The sequence below is a fragment of the Saccopteryx leptura genome, chromosome 11 (genome assembly GCF_036850995.1).
Source record: "Saccopteryx leptura isolate mSacLep1 chromosome 11, mSacLep1_pri_phased_curated, whole genome shotgun sequence".
Lineage (NCBI taxonomy): Eukaryota > Metazoa > Chordata > Mammalia > Chiroptera > Emballonuridae > Saccopteryx > Saccopteryx leptura.
In genome coordinates, this window is record NC_089513.1 from 55,242,665 (window position 1) to 55,264,125 (window position 21,461).

The following is a 21,461-nucleotide window of genomic DNA, read 5'->3' on the forward strand; positions in this document are numbered from 1 at the left end:
AAATGTGGAGAGGGAGGCTTTCTGCATTCATGGAAAACAGAAAGGAATTTAAAATACTATGTTTGAGTAGATGCCTTAGAAATAGAGTTCACAGCCAAATGGAATTCTTTCCAGTACAAAATGTCTGGGGCTTTATATGGCTTCATGGTATGACATATTTGAAGGGTATCCCCCCCTGTCAGCGGATGTGTGGACATGATGGTTCTGACAATAGGATTTTCTAAGGGGATTTTAAGTGAATTTGGAAAGGGAAACTGGGAGAGATAGGACATTTTTATTTGTAGGTTGAATAGTCAAAATTCTTCTCAACTTCCAAATCCTTGCTTTCGTGCCACCTGTTCTCTAAAGCCTCTCAGATCCTTCCCGGCTGCAACTAATATTTCCATTGGATGGTTTTCTAGTTCCAGAGTATATGGCCATTATATATTGCAGAAGTACTGTTATTTCTTTAAGTCATTAACAAACTAAAGGGGTGTGCTTGCCTGCCTGCATCAAAGCCTAGTAAGATGCAAACAGAAGCTTGCAGCAAAGGAAGTAACGATTTACTTAAGGAATTGGCACCAAGCCCAGAGACACAGACAAGCTAGGGGTGTAAAACCTGACTCCCTGGTGGCCTCCAGGTGATAGATTTTGTAGGGAAGAAGTCGTTAGCATGGTAGCTAAGGGCGTTGGGTGGCGGCTCTACCAATTTTCGGAGCTGGGGGGGGGGGAGGACTTGATCCCTGCGTCATGTCATGGTGTCAGTCATGGTGTTGTCCTGTCTGCTGTCATGAGGATGCGGTTGGTAGGATCGTTTTTGCTTTCATGGGCCTCTGAGGTCAAGATGTTACATTTAGTTGGTCTGAAACTGGCTTCTCATGGGCAATGGATCCGACACTTAATTCTTAAGAGTTTGACGCCAACGTTCTAAGGGCTTAAAGATTAAGGGAGTGGACGTGGGATGTGTGCGAAAGTCGAAGGTTCTGGCTGAAACAGGGTGAGTGTGTCGTGGTGCTGTTAGACTGGACAAGGCTAGATTGAATTAAAGAGAAATTGATGTTAGAGAAATGAAGTTCCTGTGTGGTTAAAAAGGACTTGAAGGTATAACCTCTCCTTTTCAGTTGTTTCCCTGGAAAAAAATTACAGACTCAATAAAGATTTATTAAGTTGAACTGAAATATGTAAGAGAGTACTGCTCTTTTCGTTTGGGGTAAAAATGTAGTTTTCCATAGTAAATTTAGAAGTCATTTTCTTAAATGAAGAAACATAATCTTAAATGAAAAACATAAAATTAAAAAATGATTTAAAAGAGAGTTTCTATCAGGCTTGAACACAGAGGAGATATATATATATATATACACACACACACACACAGACATGCATTTATACATACATGGGGGCAAAAGTAGATTTATAGTTGTTGGTATGTAAAAATACATGCAGATAATGATTATTCCAGTAGCTTTTATTAACTCAAAATAAATCACGGTGGCATAGTACACTCCAGTACAATCTTGTAAGTGCTCAAATAAATAATGTGATAATTAATAAAATAAAACAAGAATAAACTCACATATTCACAACTGTCAACCTACTTTTGCCCACCGTGTGTGTGTGTGTGTGTGTGTGTGTGTGTGTGTGTGTGTGTGTTTCACTAAGCCTTTCAAAGACAATAATCATTAACCACATGAGTTAGTGTGGTGGAATGTCTGGGAAGTGGGCGGTTCAGGAATGCTGCATCCTTGACTAAATTGTGAACATTTCTGGTTTCAATTTGGGTTACCTACTCCTATTCGGGAGGATCTGGACTGCTGCCCTGGACTTCTATTCTGTGAGCATTGGCGCTGAGGAGGAGGGATACTAGAAGGAGCTGTTGGAATTACGCGCGTCAGGGCCTGGGATCACGGGAAGTGAATGCATTGGAATCTGTTCTCTAAGATGTTGCGTTGTGTCTGACTTGATGACAGCTCCATATTGGAAATATTCTTCCAGTGCTAACAAAAATGTTTTATTTTCACACGCAACTTGCAAAATCCTGGAACAAACCCTCCCTCCCCCCCAAAAAAAAAGAACACAGAAACTTTTCTGGAAAGTGATTACTTAATAGTGCATATTTCATGGACAGTTGACTAAAGTACTACAATACAGAAAATGTTGTCTCTCCTTCCCTGAGGGAAATGAAGTAGGTTAATAAGCTTCAATATATGGCAATATTGCAGTCCAGTCAGTTTTCATGTCTCTCCTTCTTTTCATTGTTTCTACTTTCCTCTGATTTATTATTCATTTTACTCAAATAATATATAATTTAGTGTATCTCCCCCTCACTTTTGTTCTGACTTAACACATTAAAATAGGCAATGTGCAGCATCATTGTTTTTTAAGTCAAAATTCTATTAGGTACCAACTGTTTTTACTTCACAATAGAAGTGACTTGGAAGCCTTTTATCTAAGTGACAGACAGCAGGGACTGCTTCTATGGAGAGTGATACCTAGCTGGGTAGCCTCTTCAGGAGTTGGAGAAGACCTTGGTTAGCAGGTGTGTGAAGAGAGAGAATATTCATCAAACGTAGGAACATAACTTGGATAATCATTGTTGGTGGTGCACTTGATAGTCTTGTTCCATAGTTTCCTGTGAAGGAACTAGTGTCTTGATGACTGTTGGCAGGTGTATTGGTGGGTCACGGTCATGGTAGGGGAAGTATTGGAGATCATAGAGCCGCTGGAAAAAAATTGCTTCAGTGTACTAGTTTTCCAAAGAGTCCTGTACCGGAGAAAGTGGCCTTCCTTACCCTCGCTGGTTCTCAGAAGTTTTATAAGCATATAAATTACTAAAGGCTTTTAAAAACAACACAAAACAAAAACAACCTGAAAGAAATAAAATCCAAAACTAAATCCCAAAGGACCCCGCGTTTACTGTCTTTAAAAACTAAATAATAAGAATTTCTGTTCTTCTACATCTTTGTTCATGTTTCTTTTCATACTTTGGTGTAACCTTTGATTTGAGTTCAGGACTTAAATGTTTGGTGCCCACTTAAAAGAAAACAAAAAAAAAACACCTGGAACTATTCCTTTGAATCACTTAAAAAAAAAAACTATGAAAAGCCTCACTATGATCAAACTTCACCCCCCGTGACATTTAAAATGTATGTTACACAAAAATACGGTCACTGGCTAACCAGCTTCATAGCCCTTGTTAAGCTTTTTCCATTCTGCAAAGGCAATAGCTCTGAAATGCAGAAGTTGAATGCATTAAATCCTTGGCTGGAAATTTTGTGTGGGATTGGGTATTGAAATGCAGCAAAGCAAATAATGAAGGCATATGTTTACCTATGATTCTTTTTACCTTGGGAGAAGGATTAAATAGGAACAGTTTGGTTGTTGTCAAATTCTTAACAGTTGCTTTCAAGCATGAAACAGTCCCTGGGCTCTCAGGAGGATTTACTTAGCAGTTTGAATAGAGAGGTCTTTACTGCTAATGGAACTGAGATGGCAGGCTTAAGCAATGGGGTGCTTTATAGCCTCTTTAGCCACTTGAGAAGATGTAACATCAAATAGCTGAAACCATCCCGGTTCCCATTGATATTTAGGAACTTGTGCAACGATAGGTGGATAAATAATTCAGGGTTGTACGAATGTCCGGATGCCAAAAGTGGGGAGACTGTCTTAAGAGCTTGATTCATAGAAGGTTTAGTTCTGGAAGAAGCTCTGGTGTGCCTTCTTGAGCTTGGCCCCAGGGAATGTTTGTGGAGGATGACATTTTCCAAGAAAGAAAGAAAGAATTTTCCCTTGGATTGACTGAGCTCTGGAAAGCAACATCTCACTGAGGAGTCCAATCCTGGAAAAGTGTTATTCATAAAAGAAAGAAAATCGACTACTTTACTTTCATTGCAGATAGTTACTGCTTGTTGTATGTATGCCTGTGTGTGTCTGTTGAAAATACAGGGTAGTGGTGGTTCCTTAGAGTCTTGAGAAACTACTTAAGCTCTGTACTTATTTAATGGTTAGGCTTAAAGAATACACTTGTTGAGGTGAGAGAGAAGCAGTCACAGTGTGTTTAATGGTGGCTGGTGGAAGCTTGTGCCTCACACCGTCTAGTCAGTGTGTTTGAATCATGGTGTGGATGTTTCCCAAATATTCTTTAATGAGCAGGTGGAAAAGCAGGGCTCGGGAGCCTCCCAGGCATGAATATTCACAAAATTTCTGACTCCATTTCTTGGCATGGAGTGGGACTGGATTTCCTTGCCCATGTAAATAGATGTGGCCATCTGACATCTTTGGCCAATCAGATGTCAATTCTAGACAGAAGCATTAAGAGCCAGTGTGTGTTTCACTGTCTCCTGGGCCCCCTGCCATGGTCACTTGCCATAATTTGACTCTCGGGTGAGGAAGACTTGGAAAAGAGCCTCAGCTTTCTGCAGTGGGCATGCAGAATGTGTGAGAAGTGATCTGTTTCCTGATAGTTTGTGATTGCTACTGCAGCATAACAGCCCGCACTGACTGACATACCCATAAGGTGCTAGATTCTGCTGAGGAGAAGGAATGTGCTCAGGAGGTGCGCGGGTATTTCGTTAGCTTGGGCTAGTGCAGCAGTTCCTGCGCCGACGTGGTGAAGGGCAGTGGGAGGTAGACGGCCCGTGGCTCCCGGTCTGGATCAGCTCCGCTGGGGGCCCCGCCTTCCTAGGCAGTTTCATTTCTTTTCCTCTCATAGTTACCACCAGCATTCTTTCTGTTTTCCCCTCCTCCAGTTAACTCTCTTGTTGTCCTTTGGATGGTTTCTTGGCAGGAATGCTCAATTCTATGTCAACCCCAAAGTGAAAAGCAGCCTCTCTCTTCTAGATAGGTGACCCCGAGTGATTGGAGCCTCGGTACCCTCTTACCGACCACAGACGAGGAAAAGCTGTGTCCCGAGGCGAAGAAAGCGCTCCCCCAACTGCCTCCTGGTGCGGTTTACATGCTTTCACGGAGCCAGAGCTCTGGGCAGCCCCAGTCTAGACCTGCTAGCTTGGGGTACATCTCAGTGCTTTATGAAGTCTGCTTTTCAGCCCAAGTTCGTCGCTCTTCACAGAATTCTGGGAGCATGGTGACATAATATGCATTTTATAGATGGGGAATTGAGGGTCAGAGAAGGTGATAATGTATATACTTAGTACATCTGCATGACCGTTACAAAATTGAACCAGTTTCAAAATATCCTGATTTCAAAACAGACCCTCTTTATATTGTGTTATCACATGGCTTTTAGTATAATTCAATAGACATAGTTCAAAGAGTCAGAAATATCTGAAACTGAATGCCAATTTCAATATATAACAATAACAAGAAAAATAAAATAACCATAGCAGCTTAAACTTATTTTGTGCTTGCTACGTGGTGCACTGTTCAAATGCTTTAAATAGAGAGGTTATGAAACTAGCCCAAAGTCACACAGTGACTGGTGTGACTGGGATTTGAACCCAGGTTTTAGAATCCTTGCTCTAAAGAACTACCTACCTTTTACTGTAAAATGAAGAGTATTTTTGAATTGAATTTTTGTACATAATTTCTGACCTGCATTCTTTGAAATATGTAGGTTATGTATACATTATTGCTTTGTCTTTTAAGCTTCCAGCCAACACCTGTACCCACCCACACCCCCTTGCAGCCCATGGTAGAGGTCAGATGAGAGGAATTGATACTGGGTTCCTTATGGTCTGTGCCAGCTTTCCTGGTTGATCAGTTTTGTCCTTTCAGAAAATACGGGCATGTTTTTGTAGGATGAAAACAGAGGACTAGACCTCGTGAACTGTCTGGGGACCATGTCTGAGGTTTGTTTTCTTCCAAAGGTGGTGCCTGTGGAACTGTAAGGAGCATGAAGGCGGCAGAGACAGGCCTGGGGGACAGGACCCCTCTGGGCTGGGGGCTCTGGCCACACTGCAGATGAACAGGGCGGTTCCCAGAGGCAAGCCCCAGGATGGGCCGGCTTCATGCTCGCTGGGTTGGGAGGTGGTTGTTGCGGTGGAGACAGAAGCAGAGAACAGGCTACCTGTGTTGGCTTCAGTGCTGAGGAGGACAGGAAGCTCCCCGGCTGTGGGGGAGGCTCTTGGGAAGGGGGTCTGGTGAGGGGGCCTTGACTCTGGACCTGAGAGCAAAGTTAACTCCTCCCCTAGGCCTGGCTTTGTGTGCGTGTGTCTGTGTTGAGGGAGAGAGAAAAGGAACAAAAAAGGGGGTTGTTGAAACAGGCCAAGGTTCGGTCAAGTTCTCTCCTGAACCTCTAATTCCTCCAAGATATTTTTTCCAGGCATAAGAGGAAAAACCATTTCTAAGACTTTCCATTTCTGACGTTTACGTGATTCTAGGCAGGCACTTAATGTAAAAAATTTTTATTACACTTTTTATTTTTAAATACTCAGTATATTAACCTTGCTTATTTTAATGCAATCTGAATTTCTGGAAATTATTATTTTTCTATTTTCCTTTTTGGAATAAGGTGATTTCTTGTTGGAGTAAAACTTTTCAGTTGAGTTACATAAAAAAAGTTCTGCTTTTAGTGTAAATCTTTACTTGGAAAAAAAAAAGTGTATTCTTTGTCAAAAATCATTTTATTTTTAACCTCTTTTCTGATTATATGCCCTGTAACATCATTGTAGGAGAAACTAGAAAATGCCAGAAAGTATCAAAAATAAAATAAAATATAATCCAATGATTCGAAGAAGCACTTTTAACAATTTCTGTTGTGGTTTGTCGGGATTTCCGTGTGTGTGTGTGTGTGTGTGTGTGCGCGCGCGCAGCGCGCGCCCGCGCCTCGGTGCGTGATAGTGACCGCAGTAGCTGCGTTTGTACAGCTGCCTTTTCAGTGGTCAAGATCATTACTTTTCCATGCTGAGAAATAATCTTGGAAAGTCTGATTTTTAATAGCTGCATATAATTTACTACTGTTTCATAATTTATATATTCTTTTTGCAACATGGGGCATTCAGGTTGCTCGCACTCTTTCACTATTAATAGCGCCACATTGAGTGCTAGTTTAGATGAAAGATGATGAAGGTCCAGAATTGTGAATTTCAACCTTTTCTTCTCAATGGCACACATAAGTTAATTACTAAACATCTGCGGCACACCGAAAATATACTTTTCGCCCATCTGACAAGAAATAGGTATAATTTTGGTTCATTCACAACGGACAGCTATTGTTGTTAGCTGTTGTCATTTTTTTATCTGACAGTCCAAGGGAAAAGAGGTCAGTGCCCCTAACTAGACGTCAGGTACTGCATGCTTTAAAAAAATCTTGCAACACACCAGTTGGAAATTGCTGGTCTAGAGTAATAAAAATAACTCCTGTTCATAAGCTCCTTCCATACGACAGGCACCGAACTTTTATGCATGTACCCTGAAAACAACCGTGTGAGGTGACTGCCTTATTTCCCCTAAAGAAACAGACCAGGGCCTGAAGCGGAAGGCCGTGGTGCTGGGATGTGAGCCAGGACTGCCTGCATCAGGCCACAGCTCCTCACTGCTCCTCTGCTTTGGGTGTGGTCACACATGGAGAACGCCGAGGCCACGCTGTGGGAGGACTAGTGAAACTTGGATGGCCCTGGCCGGTTGGCTCAGCGGTAGAGCGTCGGCCTGGCATGCGGGAGACCCGGGTTCGATTCCCGGCCAGGGCACATAGGAGAAGCGCCCATTTGCTTCTCCACCCCCCCCCCTTCCTCTCTGTCTCTCTCTTCCCCTCCCGCAGCCGAGGCTCCATTGGAGCAAAGATGGCCCGGGCGCTGGGGATGGCTCCTTGGCCTCTGCCCCAGGAGCTAGAGTGGCTCTGGTCGCGGCAGAGCGACGCCCCGGAGGGGCAGAGCATCGCCCCCTGGTGGGCAGAGTGTCGCCCCCTGGTGGGCGTGCCGGGTGGATCCTGGTGGGGCGCATGCGGGAGTCTGTCTGACTGTCTCTCCCCGTATCCAGCTTCAGAAAAATACAAAAAACAAACAAACAAAAAAAAAACAAAAAACAAAACAAAACAAAAAAGCTGTTACGATTAAACAGAACCTGCCCATACAGGGGGCTCTGAAGCCAGAGCAGACATGAATGTTCAGGGGAGCTATCATACAAACCCCTTTCCCAGCTTCTGACGTTCTAATTGAAAAAGGAAAAGGGTCTAAAGTGATTTGTCTAAGGCCAGACAACTCGCTTCTAGCGGTGAAACCTACAAATGGTCTTCCTTGTTCTTCGACTCTGTATGAGGTCCTAATTCATAACAAGATCAGATTACATCAGGAAAGAGCCTTCTCCCCAAGTTTTCTAGTTTGAAATCAGTCTCCCCAGAAGTACAGAGATGGTGGGACGGTGCACCGGCTGGATTTGAACCCCAGCTCCACCTTTTCTTAATCTGTGTGGCCCGGGCAAGTTACTGAATTTCTTTGTGTCTCAGTTTTCACTTCTATGAAGTGGAGGAAACAACAGTAGCTACTACGTGGGGTTGTTGTGAAGATGATAGGAGTGAGCGTAGACGAGGCTTCTAGTGCTTGGCGTGTAGTGACCGCCGTGTGTGAGTGTGTGTGCTTGTGTCTGGGGCTGTTGTCTGAGCAACCATGCACGATGGCTTCACCAGTTCCTTCCTTTGGCTAAGAATTTCAGGGACTTTGAAGGAAATCACAGTATTGCCTCTTAGAAAATTTATAGAAATTCTATAAGAGCTTGAGATACACCTGTTGCTGTCATTGAGTATATATATTTAAGGAAAGTAATAAGAGAAAATTGTTTGTGAGAAAAGCTTTTAGAAGGCTAAGAAAACTCCCAAGTTCAAATACCTTTTTAAGGAGGCATTTAGTATGTCATGTCAAATGTGCTTCCTTTGTTTTCAGATATGAAAGTGGTTGGAAAAAACCAATACATCACAAACTAGTAGCATTTCAATAAGTCAGAGATTTCCTGATGCGGTCTCACCTTCTAGTAATTTTCTAGCTCTTTCCACATTGAATGCAAATAGATGTTTTAAACTCAGGTTTCCCACACTATTTGAATCAGTTTGCTATTTTTTGGCTTAAAAACAAAGAGGGAATATGGCCTAGTTCTTGCCCTATGGTGAACTTGTATTGTGAGGTAAGAGAATAGGAAAGAAAGCTTTCATTAAAACTCCTCCATGCCTCCTTGAATGAAAACCCTGGGAAAGAGCGGGGACTGGGGCTGGGGAAGGGACGTCGTCAGGATGCGCTTACTCTGTCAGCCATACTTACTGTGACAGTGAAGTCACAGTAAGACTAGGAGTGTGTGGTCAGTGTGACGTTGGCAGTCACAGGCGTGGCTTTGAAATCCAGGTCCACAGTGTGCAGCTGAGTGATCCGCAATAGGTCACACCCTTGACTCCCAGCTCCATTTTTCTGGGAAGTAGAGATACTGGAGTTCTCGGGTTATGACAGCCTCGACATACAGTGTTTTGAGTTTATGATTCTCACTCCCATAAAAACATAAAAAATTGAGACGTGTTTCGGCTTACATTATTAGCGTTATACTTATGGGCTGTGCCATACTTACAGACTAGCCTGGAACAATTCTTTAAGAAGGTGGAGAGGCTTACAATAGATCCTGTACCCTCTACATCAGCTGCTTCTCGCGATGAAACACCTGTAGCCCAGGTAGAATCATCTTCAGCATCTCCTGCATGTTCCTTAGGCAATCCTGGTTCACCTGACCCAGTATCTCCAGCACCTTCTGCAGGTTCTCCTGCCTCTCCAGCTTCCTCCTCCCAGTAGATCATTTTCTCTCACCTTGCAATGCCCCTTCCAGTGTGCAAGCTAACCACAGGAATAAAGGTAAAGACTTTTTTTTACACTCATTTATTGTCATCTTTTTCCTGTTACTACAGAACAGTGTACAGTACTGTATATTTATGCCCTTTTCCTTTTTCTGTGGTTTAGTTGTGTTTTTATGTTCTAGATTATGATTTTACAACTGTGTTAGGATAGGTATGTGACTTAGGCTAGGGTGTGTTTTGACTTACAACAAAACTTGGGTTACGTCACTGTCCGTAAGAAGGGAACTGTCATAGCCTGAGGACACCCTATAATTCCTTCTGTGTGCATTGAGTGAGCTCACATTTATGAAAGCCTCCAATGCAAGGCTCCAGGGGTTTCTCACCTTAGCCTCTGACAATGAGGAAATTCACCAGAGAAAGGAGACAGAGCATCAGAACTTAATTCTTTAAACCAGGATGATCTAGGTTTGCTTTTAAACCAGGTTATTTTATCACACTATCCAGTCAGGTGACAGGACCCAGGAAATGGCCTGTGTTCTTCGGGACTAGCGCTCCGCTTTGGAAAAGATTATTGTCCCCACTCTCACTAAAAAGGTCTTCAAAATGTTTGGACATTAGCTAGGTTCCCATAGTATCATATATGCCTGATAATATACAGTATTTAGGCTGAGAAAACATTTTTCATCCCACAATCTCATACTTAGGGACCTACAAACTGTTATCAGAAACTTCTGCTGTCCACCTGGTGGTGGATGACCAGGATAAAATTTGTGTATACAATGAAAGGGAACACACCCATAACTTCTGCTAGCATAGCCTCCCCTCCCCAGCCCCAACACTACTTACGCTAGTGGCGTCAGGGACATAAAGGGAGTTCTGATCATGAAGTTGTAATGTCTGTAAACCCAGCACCCTTTGCTCAGGGTCTACACCTAACAGCTGCTGCTCCGGGTTAGGAGTTGCTTGGAGTATGGTTGAGAGAGGTTTGTGACATGCTCTATGTAAACATATCCCCCATTGGAATTAATTATACTAGGCTGCCTTTCACTTGGACACTGGGCTCTGGACTCATCTTTCTGTGCAGGTGACTTAGTGCTCTCTGCAGAAGGCTTTCTCTGGTCTTCTCCTCTTCCCAAGGCTTTTGATGACTCTGCTAAAAGAGTGTTGGAATTAGGATTCCTTCTGGAAGCTGTCACCCGCATCCTGCACTGTTTCTCCTCACCTCCTGACCCCACTGACCTGCACAGCCACTCTGTTCTCATTCTGGGCAGGACATTTTTTTTTCTTTTTCATTTTTGGACACCAGTCCTTTTGGGCCTCATTCACAGGCCTTTCCCTTGTCAGGGTGAGAGCTCCCTCCCTTGAGGGCCTTATTAAGCCCAGAATACAGGCAGGGAAGCAGTTTATTCTTCACTAATGGGGTCCTGTGTCCTGTTGCTGGCCTCCCTGCCCCTGGGGGTGAGATCCTGTTTGCCCAGAGCACCAGCCTCTCCCAGAGCACCCAGTGGGTGGTCTTCATGCAGATGTTTCAAGGTTAGAGTCCAGGTCTGTGGGTACTATGGAAGGGATTTTTGGGGATATAGAGTGCCTGGGGGCCTGGGGTAATGCTCAGTTCATTTCAGCAAGTACTTAGGGCTCCCTGCTAGGCTCCATGCTGGATGCTAAGGGAATCTCAAGAGGAGGCCCGGCCCTGGCCGGTTGGCTCAGCGGTAGAGCATCCACCTGGCGTGCGGGGGACCCGGGTTCGATTCTCGGCCAGGGCACATAGGAGAAGCGTCCATCTGCTTCTCCACCCCTCCCCCTCTCCTTCCTCTCTGTCTCTCTCTTCCCCTCCCACAGCCAAAGCTCCATTGGAGCAAAGATGGCCCGGGCGCTGGGGATGGCTTCTTGGCCTCTGCCCCAGGCGCTAGAGTGGCTCTGGTCGCGGAAGAGCGACGCCCCGGAGGGGCAGAGCATCGCCCCCTGGTGGGCAGAGCATAGCCCCTGGTGGGCGTGCCGGGTGGATCCCGGTCGGGCGCATGTGGGAGTCTGTCTGACTGTCTCTCCTCGTTTCCAGCTTCAGAAAAATACAAAAAAAAAAGAAAAAAAAAAGGAGGCCTCTGGGTGGGCGCCCAGTGCTTGGGCAGTGCTTACCTTAAATGCCATCTTAAACATTTCAGACGGGCAGCTTTTGTGTGCTAGGACATAGAACTGAACTGTAACTCAGTTCTTTTTCCCCTAAAAGGAGCAGTAAAGAAACGGACAGTACAGGTCGGTTAGAAAACAGGGTGTTTCTGGGATGCTCCAGTGAGCAGGGTTCCGTTTATGCCAAATAAGAAGCCCTGAGCAAATGGACATCCTGTTGTGTGGCTTGGATCTCTATTTGAAAACTTTTTAAAGAATTTGAAGAATTTTCAAATGGCCACATGACAGATAGGCTAAATGCATTTAGTATATATTTTCATAGTAACGTAGATGTCAGGATACATAAGTCTTTGAGCCACTAATTAGGTTTCTGCATACCAGACTGGATTTTTTTGTGTCTGAAGGATTCACTGTTTTTCACTTTAATATCAAAACATTAAAATAAGTCAGAAACAAAACATGTTAAGTAGTGTAATGATTCTATGTAAAGTGCAACTGATTTAATGTATTTCTATTATTCCCTAGTGTCCTATTGTTACCAGATAGTTATTATCTTTGAAATGACAGTTGAGAAAGATAATACAGCTTTCTAAACATTGCAAATATTATACAAAACTTGATTCTAGATCAGACACTTTTATTCTATTTTATTTAAAAAAGAATGAAACATTTAAATCACTGCATGACATCAGAACCATTAGCTGGTATTTTAAGTCACTTAAACTAGGATGTATTTTAATTTGAACCAGAAGGAAAACCAAATTAGAATTCATTTCCATCTTACTCCTGTTGATTTTTTTTAGTATATTTAAAATTAGAAACATTCTTATTTTCAATTCTAGTTTTATCCAAGACTGTTCATAATTTACTCGTTTAACAAACAATTGATGACCTAGTTATTTGGCAGTCTGATCTAGATGCTAGCAGTGCTAACTGAGCAAGATTGACAGGAAGCCTTTCATGTCTTCAGGGAGCCCCCATTTTATTTGTTTACTTCTGTGCACCAGGTGCCAGGCTGTGAGTTTCCCAGGCATGAGCTATTTTCATTCTTACAGGAGCCCAAAGAGGAAGGCATTGTTGTCTAAACTTAACGAATGAGGAAGCTGAGGCTTCAGGGTGGTTTGCTATCTTGAGCCTCCTCAGTGACTTGCTAGGTTTCCAGCCCAGCTCCCTTTACCCCAGTGCTGGTCTCATGACCACTGTGCAGTTGAAAGAGTCCCTTTGAACCATCAGGTTAGCTTTTAATGAGGAATCAATCTAGAACCATTGAAGTTTGGCGTTAGGGGAACGTCACTTAATAAAAATGGTGGTAGACTAAGGACTCTGGGCAATAATGAGTTGTCAGTGTAGGCTTACCAGTTGTAACAAATGTACCCTCTGCTGGTGAATTTGATATGGGAGAGGCTATCCATGTTTGGAGGTACGGGTGTATGGGAAATCTTCATACCATCATGTCAATTTTGCTATGAAAATAAAATTACTCTAAAAAAGGAAAGGATTTTTTTTTTTTAATTGGTACAGACATATAGAAGTGGCTTCAGAGGAAAGCCGTTAAGATCATGGGGATGCAACCATATCTTATGAGGGAGATTTAAAGGAATTATTGAAGTAGGATCAGTGGGCACATGGTTCCAGAGGCAGGGTCCAGGTCATTAGAAGAAAGAGCTGTCCGACCTGTTCTCAGGAGGAATGGATTGCCTCATTAGTGATGAGTGGTGACTGGAGATCTTGAGCTTCTGTATGTGGTCAAGAGGATTAGGATTCAAGTGTTTAGATGGACGGTTAATATCAGGCCCCAAACCTGCTCATGAGAATTACCTACTTCTTGAAAGGATGGAGACTTTTGTTCTGAGGGTGTTCTTCTATCCTGAGATGTTTCAATTCATCATGTTTAGGGTAGAGATTTTAGCATATGATTATTTTCGTGTTATTTTTTATTTTTACTTTTTTACCCCCTTCAGTCATTTCTCTCCTCCCTCAACCCCTGCCTCTGACATTCACCAATCTGTTCTCTGTATCTATGAACTTGTATTTTTTTAAAGAGTCCACATACAAGATAGATCATACTATGCCCTTCTCTGACTTATAGAATTTTGCATAATTCCTTTGAGGTCTATCCTTGTTTTTGCAAATGGCAAGATTTCATTTTTTATGGGTAAATAATATTCCATTGTATTTATCAGTGAGCATATAGATTTTTTCATTTTTTTGATAAAGAATGCTGTACTAATCACTGCATAAGTTTAAGGCATATAGCATGATGGTTTGGTTTACATACATTGAGAAATAATAATGACAGTAGATTTAGCTAACATCCATCTTATATATACAATAATAAGAAAAGGGAAGAAAAAAATTCTTGTGATGAGTACTCTTAGGATCTACTCTCTTAATTTTGATATTGATATCATATAGCAGTTTTAGCTACAGTTACTATATTGTCTATTATATCCCTAGTACTTGTAACTTGAAGTTTGTACCTTTTCACCACTTTCTTCCAATTCCCCTCATCTCCTGGTAACCACAAATCTGATCTTGTTTTCTATGAGTTTTATTATTATTATTGTTATTGTTATTATTCCAAAAACAGGAACAATGAAAATCCATACAGTTTTTGTTTTTGTCTTAGTTATTTCACTTTGCATAATGCCTTCAAGATTCATGCATTTTGCAGATAGCAGAATTTACTTTTTTTATGGATGAATAATAAATGTCCCATTATGTGTGTATGTGTGTTCGTGTGTCACAACTCTTATCTATCCATTTATTCATTGATGGACACTTAGGGTGTTTCCATGTCTTGGCTATTGTAAATAATCAGTTATTTGAGTTAGTGTTTTGTTTTCTTTACATATATTCCCAGAAGGGGAATTGTTGGATATTAATCTACTTTTAATTTTTTGAGAAGCCTCCCTACTGTTTTTCATAGTGGCTTCACCAAATAAATGTTTAATTAACATAATAGATGACCATCTGCAGAGTAGCAGTGATGGTGCTGTAGCAGAGATCACAGATGTACAAAAGCCTTTTTATGAGGAGAATATATGGAATGTTTTTGAAACTGTAACACAAAGAGTAGAAGGAGAGCTGTATTAGGAAAAAAGCTGAGACATAGATGGGGACCAGATATACCAGAGTCTGTGAACCATGTGAGGAATCCCAAGTGCAACTGGCAACATTTTAGCCTAGAGCAACGCAGAGTAAGATTATGTATTGTGTGTGAACGCGCATACACATACACACAAACACACACACTAATTTTAAAGATCACTCAGGCTGTTAGAGAATGGATTTAATCTGTGGAGAGAGACAAGGGCGGATTGTGTTAGGTGGGTTCACAGATTATTGAAATATTCCGAGTGAATGAGAGTGGGAAATGAGGAATTTGGGAGGTAACATCTGTAGGACTTGATGCTACATTGGATAATGTGGGTGAGGGTAGAGGGCCATTCCATTTACTTACTGAGGGAACACTGGAGGACAGCCAGGGCTGTGGGAGTGTTTTGAATGTATGGAATTTGGGGCTCTGAGATAGCCACTCTGAGATGGCCGTGGGGAGCTCAGAGGGGTCAGGCAGTGGAAGCCACAGGGCAGGATGAAACTGGCGGGAGGCAGGAAAAGTGTTAGAAGAAGACCAGAGATGAGTACAGACACGGCTGATATCTACTGACTGGTGGATGCGGCCAACCAGGATGATGGTATCATGGAAGGCCAGGGAGGAAGGTTGAGACAGGAGGACAGATGATCCTGAGCAGACTGGCCGTTGGCACCCTGGGCTGGAGGTCACTGGGACTTGAGTAGGAGCACTTTTTGTGTAGTGGTGGAGGCTGCAGTCAGCCAGAGGGCGAGGAGCCGTGACAGCAGCTACAGAGAACGCTCGCGAGAAGCAGGGTCATGAAGAGGAACAGAGAAGAGGGATAGCTGCTTTAGGGAGATGTGGGGGAGGTTTTGAAACACTTTTTAAAAACGAATAGACTTTTAACCTATTTGCTGATTTATTTGAGAATTGCTTTTGAGAGAAATAAAGAAAAAAAAACAATTGGAGTAATACTTTCAAAGTTTCATCTTTGTTATTTTAAAATATATATATATTTTTATCATGGACTTGAAGAAATCTTTGATTTGACAGTGGATTCCCTGGCCAGTGAAGCAAGCCCTTGGGAAGGGAGACCAAAGCTTTGTTTTTCTCTCCTTGAAACAAGAGAAACAGACTATGAATACCATGTTTTACCTTGCTACCCAGACGGATATTGTGGTATGAACATGGGCCAGTGGTGTCGTTCTGCGGCCTGGGGTCAGCTCACTTTCCCTGCCCTGGTTCTGTGATAACCCACATCCGGGGTCTGAGTCTCCTCTGTCATTGGCTATCACATTGAATTCAGGAGCCTTGGGGACTGCTATTCAGAACCATATTCTCTCATACTGAGCAGCTTTTCTGGTCTGCAAATCTATGTCCTGTTTCATCTAAAACAAATGTAAATCTTTAATTAAGAAGGTTTAAAGTCATGAGATTACAAAGTAATCTTGAATCCAATCCTTGGGAATTTTAACCAAATCGCCCGATATTGTTCAGCTCAGAGTCCTTTCAGCTTTAAATTGAAACTGAATCCCACTGAGAAAATGGTACCAAGTCTCATCAAAACCTATGTTAATTTCCTTCTTTGTTTTTACACTTCCTTTTCTAAATAATCAATAAGCTTGATTTTCTCACTTTAGTAACTGTGATATGTTTATTCCCATTAACTTGGTATAATAAATAACACATTTGTATTCAAAATAAGAGGGAGTTAACTAACTCAGGGCTGACTTTTTATTTTCATAATGGACCAGGAGAGTCATTGGGGTGCCGCTGAATACTGCTGAGTCCGATTGGGGAGTTAGATATGGTTCAGATACAGAGCTATTCCTGTGTGGATGGGTGGTTCCCTTACACTGCCGCTTTCTCTCGAGTCTGGGCTTTCCCTTCGATTGTCCTAGTGCCACATGTCCATCAGGGATGAGGCAGTAACACTAGCTATGGGTCTTAATCAATATATTTCTGGATATAGTTGACAAGTAAAAGTTATATATACATCTAAGGAATACATATGCATGTACATTTGATGTATGTAGACAGTATGATTATTGCCATAATCCATCACTTCATATAGTTACCTTATTTTTTTGTGTGTGTGGAGAACATTTAAGATTTACTCTCAGCAAATGTCAAGTGTGTATCTAGTACAGTATTATTAACTGTCGCCATTATGCTGTACATTAGATCTCTATCCTACACAACTGAAACTTAGTATACTTAGTATCCTTTGACCAACATCTTCCCATTCTCCCTCCCTCCCTGCCGTCCCCGGAAACCACTGCTTCTATGTATTTGACTTTTTTAGATTCCATATGTAAGAGAGATCATGCGGTATTTGTCTTGTTCTGTCTGGCTCATTGCACTCAGCATCATGTCCTCCAGGTTCTGGATGTGAATGAATGAAATTTGACTGTCACTATATCCTCTGTGCTGATTGTACTCAAGTTCAACAAAATCACAAGATATAGCTGTGTCAAAATTCAAGTGGCAAATGCTAGCTGATCAGTTTACGTTGATAATGTGATATAATATTCTGTAATGGGCACGTCATACCCAGATCTAAACAATCTAAGGTGAAGCCAAGGTAGTCAGTGAGCTGCCTGTAGACACAGCCCAGGGGATGATGCCAGTGGCCAGTTGTCATCAAGTTGTTGGACTAGTGTATCCGTATCTACTGTCGCGACACACCTATGGCAAGGACCAGACTATGATGTTTTCTGAACCAATGGCTGTGCCATCTTTCTAGCAGTGCTCTGATACACATTTTATGTGCAAAGACATGAAGTGGTATCCTCATTTTATAGATGAGTCAAGTGAGGCTCAGAGTGGTGGTGTAATTGGCCTACAAGTTACACAGGTACTAAGGGTCAGAATTAGAATTGGAGCTCATGTTTACTTCTAAGGGCTGTGTTTCCACTCACTGTGCTGTATTGTTGAGATCTGGTGGCTCACGTGTCTTCAGTGGCACAAGTCATCTGCAAGGGGTCTCGTTGCTGCCGCACTCGCTGGCCTTTCCGTGAGCAGAACTGGTTCTCTTGGCTGTGAAAGGCTCCCTGGCGGCCACTGGGGGCCACATCTCTCCTCATGGGGGGCGTGTAAAATGCTAGTCGTTCCTGTGCCTGGAATCTGGATAGAGTGAACATGGCAGCTGATAAATGATCGAAGGCAAATCATCTGGAATTAGGGTTGGTATTTGGAAGGAGTTGTAGAGATGAAATGATAGGAGTTTTAATGGTCTCTTACCAAAGCTGTGTTCTGTTTACTGTTGGCATTAGCGTGACTGATTAGTACAGTGCTCTGGAAAGCTGTGAAAACATCTAAAAAAAAAATAATTCAGCAATTGCCTCAGCGCCCTTAATAGTCTTATGTCAGCAATTAGCATTAACAGTCTCTCATTAATCCATTGGCTTTCTGATGCTGCACAGACTACAGCAGGGGATAATGGAGAATCCCCCGGGATTAGCCACCCATGCATCACAACGCAGGATGTCATACAGCAGTGGTACTGAGGCAGCAGTAGAGCGGGGATGCTCTGAAAGCAGTGATGTGTTCCTGCTCTTCATTCAGTTCAGTGTGCTGTGTGACATGCGCATTACTAAGCAGGAGTCTGTATCATGACCTCCTACACTCTGGAGGTAAGTGGGCCTGGGAGTTATTGGATTATTAAGACCTTGCTGTAAAAGCAAGGCATTCCAAGTGCCTCCTGGAATGAGGAGTGTTGCTGCTAAACTCAAACGGGTTCAGCTCGTGCAACCATTCCTTGCTGAAATGGACTCTCCTGGACATATTCCATGGCCGTGTCCCCCTAATCTGAACAGCGGTCTCCATGTTCTTGCTCTTCTGTTAATTTGTCTTTTGTTGATTCTGTATTAGAATCACTCAGCAAATATTTCACATCTTTTCTGGTATCTTCCAGTCCCCGAATGCCTTCCCCTCCCTTTGTTCCTGGTACTCTGCCTTCTATTTACTTCCTTGTTCTTGTCAACTCCCTCCCTTCCCTTTGCTCTGCTCACGTTGTCACACATTTGTTCCTGCACCTTAGCCTTCATCCCAGCTGTGTGTAGGCATGGAGGTTTGACAGGTCCAGTGTCAGACCTGACCTGCTCTGCATATCATCCTGGCAGAGTGACCAGGCGCCACTCGCCTAGAACTATCGATCCTCCCCTATTTCTTTCCACATGCTCCTCCGGTATCTCTCCCATCCCGGTAAACGATGGTGCCTTTTGTCTAGTTCTCAGGCCGGACAGCCTGCCATCACACCTTGCTTCCTCTGTTTCTCTCACACCCACACTGTCGGCCTCCTAGCAAATCCTGCTGATTCTCCCTTCGGAATATTCCCAGCTCCCTTCCTTGCCATCATGTGAGTCTTCCTGAGCATGGTCTTCTCCGCGATGACTGAGTTCCTAACTGGCTTTCCTGCTTTCCACTTTTGCCCTATAACGGTCTATGCCAGGGGTCCCCAAACTACGGCCCGCGGGCCACATGCGGCCCCCTGAGGTAATTTATCCAGCCCCCACCACACTTCTGGAAGGGGCACCTCTTTCATTGGTGGTCAGCATCCATATCCTGTGCTCCTGGAGTACTGTATGTAGCAGCGTCGCTCACGTACACTACTACTTCCGGTGACGCGGGATGCACGCGTCACGGCTCCGGAAGCGCGTCATATCACTTGTTACAGCTAGCAGTGACAAATATGGAACCGGACATTGACCATCTCATTAGCCAAAAGCAGGCCCATAGTTTCCATTGAAATACTGGTCAGTTTGTTGATTTAAATTTACTTGTTCTTTATTTTAAATATTGTATTTGTCCCCGTTTTGTTTTTTTACTTTAAAATAAGATATATGCAGTGTGCATAGGGATTTGTTCATAGTTTTTTTTTTTTATAATCTGGCCCTCCAACAGTCTTGAGGGACAGTGAACTGGCCCCCTGTGTAAAAAGTTTGGGGACCCCTGGTCTACGCCTTCTTCCTCTCTATCTGCCATCTGCAATTTGAGAACCGCATCTCTATGAAATAAAGTTCAGACTCCTTACCGTAACATCTGATCTTCTCCACTACGTTGGCCATTACAGTTAGCACCCTATCTACACTGAGTGTTGACTTGACTCCAGGTGTGCCTTGGCTGTGCCTTTGTTCCCATGGCTGTGAAGGTAGCAGGTGAGACAAGCTCTCTCCTCATGTTTGCCTGTTGAAGGCCTGTTCCTTATCTTTAATGCCCAACTCGGTTTCCGCCCGCTGAAAAACATCTTAGCTTCCTCTGAGAAATGTATCCTTCTAGCCTCTGAATTTGCCACCTGTATATAGAGCATCAATCACTTTTGGCCTCCTGTGAAGTTTTTTTGTGAACACCCTTCTCCTCTTTGACCTGGAACATTCCTTTGGAGATGGATTTATTTTCATTTCATTTTTGATTATTGTATCCTTGTGCACTGTGTTTACCCAGCTTACTGAGAAAAACAGTTTCAAGTTCATATTTCATATGATCTCAATTAGTGTGGAAATTTTATGAATTATTTACATGAACAAGAAATAACATGCATATAATAAATCAGAATGTGTTATTTTAATATTAAATGTCCCTAAGATAATATACCATGAATTATTGATGAAGCACACAGGCATAAATCTTATTTCATTTTTTTGTTTTATAAATTTGTTACTAAATTGGTCTCAATAGATTATTTTTTTAGGATTTCAGAGGAAATGAATATTTTTACTTAAAATGAAATTATTAGCTAAAAAGAAGAGAAAAACTTAAATTTGCATTGAGTCTTCTAAAATTTTGCCATGTATTTGGAATGTATGCTCCAAATGTATTTGGAGTGGGTATTTCATGTATATTAGGGTATTAAATATTTTCATAGAAGTTCAGAAACAGGAAAAAATTGACTTTCGTTTATTTTCTTTTTTTGTTTTTGTATTTTTTCCGAAGTGAGGAGAGGGAGGCAGATAGACTCCCGCATGCACCCAACCTGGATTCACCCGGCATGCCCACCAGGGGGCGATGCTCTGCCCCTCTGGGGCATTGCTCCATTGCAATCAGAGCCATTCTAGTGCCTGAGGCAGAGGCCATAGAGCCATCCTCAGTGCCGAGGCCAACTTTGCTCCAATGGAGCCTTGGCTGAGGATGGGGAAGTGAGATATAGTAAGGAAGGAGAAGGGGAAGGGTGGAGAAGCAGATGGGCGCTTCTCCTGTGTGCCCTGGCCGGAAATTGAACCCGGGACTTCCACACGCTGGGCCGATGCTCTACCACTGAGCAAACCAGCCAGGGCGACTTTTGTTTATTTTTAACTCAAATTTTATTTTATATTCCTAATTTTAAAGTTCTTCTGATTTTAATGGCTTAAGGCAATTTTGTAATGCAGACCCAAATCTCATTTTATTCTTATTTATCCTCCCCCTAGATAAGTAGAGCTTCGTGATTTAATGCACAATATTTTGTATCAAGTCCTTAATGCAGTACTTTGTGCTTTACTACATAGTACGCGCTCAATAAATGTTAGCTTTCATTATTCATAAAGAAGTGACCTTCCCTTTTCACACTGCTTGGCTTGTTAT

At 42.7% G+C, this 21,461-nt stretch overlaps 1 protein-coding gene across 4 annotated transcripts in view; it reads left to right on the forward strand.

Moving 5' to 3' along the window:
• PTPRM (protein tyrosine phosphatase receptor type M) overlaps positions 1 to 21,461 on the forward strand; it is an 893,280-nt gene that overhangs the window by 55,160 nt on the left and 816,659 nt on the right. For 3 of the 4 annotated variants that reach the window (XM_066353183.1, XM_066353180.1, XM_066353182.1), the window contains exon 1: positions 18,430 to 18,535. The exons of the other annotated variant lie outside the window; for it this stretch is intronic. In XM_066353183.1, coding sequence (XP_066209280.1) covers positions 18,445 to 18,535 — 91 coding nt within the window. In that variant the 5' untranslated portion in view covers positions 18,430 to 18,444. Of the gene's footprint in view, positions 1 to 18,429; positions 18,536 to 21,461 lie in introns of those variants that run through there. 4 annotated transcript variants of the gene reach the window in all.